The 3,058-nt window shown below is 74.2% G+C and overlaps 2 protein-coding genes across 2 annotated transcripts in view; one reads left to right on the top strand and one right to left on the bottom strand.

The window, feature by feature from the left end:
• The window catches only part of SBK2 (SH3 domain binding kinase family, member 2), a 2,963-nt gene extending 2,355 nt beyond the window's left edge, over positions 1 to 608 (top strand). The window contains exon 2 of the mRNA XM_012733563.1: positions 2 to 608. Within this exon, the coding sequence (XP_012589017.1) occupies positions 2 to 311 (310 nt within the window). The 3' untranslated portion in view covers positions 312 to 608. The remainder of the gene's footprint in view (position 1) is intronic.
• Positions 609 to 1,538: 930 nt separating this feature from the next.
• Positions 1,539 to 3,058, bottom strand: part of LOC105854456 (soluble scavenger receptor cysteine-rich domain-containing protein SSC5D-like) — a 5,136-nt gene continuing 3,616 nt past the window's right edge. Inside the window, exon 3 of the mRNA XM_012733562.1 lies at positions 1,539 to 2,079. Coding sequence (XP_012589016.1) covers positions 1,539 to 2,079 — 541 coding nt within the window. The remainder of the gene's footprint in view (positions 2,080 to 3,058) is intronic.

The raw sequence follows: 3,058 nt of genomic DNA, 5'->3' as shown, positions 1-3,058 counted from the left end.
TGCCCATCCAGCCCGCCCTGGACGCCTGGGCGCTGGGGGTCCTGCTCTTCTGCCTGCTCACCGGCTACTTCCCCTGGGACCAGCCCCTGGCGGAGGCCGACCCCTTCTACGAGGACTTCCTGGTCTGGCGGGCCTCGGGCCAGCCGGGCGACCGGCCGCAGCCCTGGGCCGGCCTGGCGCCCGCCGCTGACGCTCTCCTGGGGGGCCTGCTGCACCCCCAGCCCCGCAAGCGCAGCGCCGTGAGCTGTGTCCGCGGCTACCTGGGGCAGCCCTGGAGGCAGCAGGAGGGGCCCGAGGGGGTGGGGCGGTAGGAGGGCCTCAGGGACCCCACACTGGGCCCCCTGCCCCAGGGCCGCGGCGGTGCTGCGCCTGCCTCGCTGGGCTTGCTGCCCCTCCTCCCCCGCCCACCTCACCCAGCGCCCCCGCGCCCTGCACCGGCCAGCCCCCGGCCCGCCAAGGACGCCGTCTGGTCTCGCAGGCCCTCGCCGTGGCTCCGGCGCCCACCCTGCCCTGTGCTGCCCCCCCAGAGGCGCCCCAGCGCGGCCCCCCAGCGCGTCTGCACCGAGTCTGCTGCTTCGCCGGGCACCGGCCAATAAAGCTCCGGCCCAGCCCCGTGTGTCCTGTCAGCCCGTGTGGCGGGGGCAGGGGGCACAGCGAGGCGGCCGGCAGGTGCCGGCCCGGGTCCCTGGCGTGCGCGGGCTGCAGTCCCTTGAGCACTGTGCTTGGCGCAGCCCGCGGCGGGAACTGGGGGCGTTCTGCGGCACTGCGGGGCGCAGCCGCGGACGCCCAGGCCTCCTTGGCAGCCGGCCCACCTCTCGCTCTTCCTCGGCGCCCGCCGGCGCCACTGGCCCTGGCCCTGGCCCTCCTCCAGCGCCCTGGCGGCCTCCAAGGTGGAGGCCCGGGCGCCTGCGGCCCCAGCAGCCTGGCAGCCAGGTTCAGCCCAGAAACCCGGCCGGCGCCGCCCCGCCCCCCGCAGTCCAGGAGGGCGTCCTGGAGCGGGAGGCCACGGGGCACCAGGGAGGGCCACGGCTGAATCCCAGGGCGTCCCCAGAAGGCTGCAGGCAGCTGGGGTGAGGGGTGGGGAGGGAGGCGGCGCTAATTGGTGGCGGCAGCTGCGGATTAGCTGGGAGGTGATAATGGCCGCAGCAGGAAGGCTGGGGGAGCCCGGCCAGGCTAATTAGGGGCCAGGTGCTCGGGCTGCTCATTAAGCAACACAGTGAGGGGGAGCCCCTCCCCGCGGCCCCCTGCTGTGCCGGGGCACCCGGCTGGTGTGGGGGAGGGCGCCCCAGCAGTGAGGCGTGCAGCCCCTCGGGTGTGGGAGGTGGGCCTCCCGCGGTCGGAGCCAGGGCCGGTGAGCGGGCGGGCGCAAGGCCGTGGCCGGAAGGCCTCCCCCCGCCCCCGGCTCAGACCCGTCCACACGGGCCGCGCCCCCGGGTGTGTGCACAGGAAGGGGTGCCCGCCGGCACAACAGCCCCAAGGTGGGCCACCCCAAACCGCCACCCCCACGGGCGGAGCTCGTGGCCTCAGCCCGTGGACTATTACTCGGCCCTGAAAAGGAGGGCCGGCTGGCGGCCCAGGTTGGTGGGGGTGCGGGGGAGCAGCCAGTCTCCGGGGGTGATCCGTTCGGAGACGTCCAGAAGGAAGAGGCAAGACGGCGGCGAACGGCCCGCGGCGCCGGCGGGGCGAGCGCAGGCTGGGGGTTCTCTGGCCACAGCGGCCAATGCCGGCCTGAAACCGCGCTGCGCTGCAGCTCCCTGGGCGCGTCCGGCCACGCTGCAAGAAGGGTGACCTTCACGCTGCATTCCTGTCAGTGGGGTGCTCAGAAGTCGCCCTGCAGAGCCACAGCCCCGCGTCACTGCCGGGGCTCCTCGGAGGCCCCCGATCTCCCTCTGCGGGCCCCTCCGGCTCCCCCACGCAGCCCCCACCTGCTGGCAGGAGCCTCCGGGGGTGGTGTGAGCACAGGCCCCAGGGCCGCCCAGGGCGAGGCTGGCGCCCCCCACTAGGAGTATCCGATCCAGTAGCACCCAACCCGTCGCCAGGTAAGCCGAGCCCCAGTCCCGGCCCCAGGGCTTCTCCGGGCTAGCGGGCGGGAGATGGCGGCTGACCACCCCCACCCCACCCGCGGAAGGGAGCCCCGAGCAGTCCCACCGCAGGGGCGGGAAGGGGAGCTTAGGGCACCTCGCTCCACCCCGCGGCGCTCCCTGGGCCCAGCCGCTACTGTCCTGGGTCTGTTGCAACTTTGCGGGCACCGGCCAGGGCTCAGCTGGCCCTGGGAGGCGTCCGGGTGACGGCCAGAGAGGGGGAGGCCGGCCACCCACGCTGGCCTCGGGCCCGGGGCCAGATGTCCGGCTTAGCTGCCAGGCCAGCAGGGCTGGAGTGACCGGTAACTGAGCGCCTGGCAGGGCAGCGGGCGGTGCAGGGCTGGCTGAGGGGCCGGGGAGTTTGGGCCCCAGCTGGGCTCTCAGGGTGACCTGACCTGAGGTTTTCGCTCCCAGCCGGCGCCAGCCTCTGAGCCCGCTGCCCGTCAGTCAGCACTGCAGTCTGGGTTCCAGGGGAGCTGGGCAAGCACCGCCCCCCAGCTGCTACGGCTGTGGGCAGGTGAGGGCCACCCATCGGGACCCTCCCCACAAGCTGCTGGACCTGCTGGCCTCTGCTGGGGCGTGACACAGTTCTGTGACCTCTGTCCCCAAGCAGGCTCTGGCCAGGCCAGGAGCGGGAGCTCCCACGAGCTGGGGGCTCCCACCACCCCACTTCCAGCTGGGACCACTCAGGGGCGTCAGGGAGCCGTACCCCAGAGGCCAGGGCAGGGCGGCCCCGAGCCGTGAGAGGGGCAGGCACGCTTTGAGCCCGGAAGGTGCACAGGTCCCCCCGGCTGTGGGAGGACAAGACCCTGTGCTCCCGGCTCCTGGGGGCTCGTGGGGGGCAGCTGTTGCAAGAGGGCGCACAGGCCAGCGCCACACCGAGAGCAGCCCCAGGGCCGACCCCCCAGAGCAGGATCACTGCAGCGTGTGTGTCCCCAGGCCGAGTCAGTGCTGGGGCCAGGAGGCTCCAGGTCCGG

This window comes from Condylura cristata, unplaced genomic scaffold (genome assembly GCF_000260355.1).
Source record: "Condylura cristata isolate star-nosed mole 26May11 unplaced genomic scaffold, ConCri1.0 scaffold00041, whole genome shotgun sequence".
Classification (NCBI taxonomy): domain Eukaryota; kingdom Metazoa; phylum Chordata; class Mammalia; order Eulipotyphla; family Talpidae; genus Condylura; species Condylura cristata.
The sequence above is the reverse complement of the archived record's forward strand: the minus strand, read 5'-3'. Positions and strand labels throughout refer to the sequence as shown.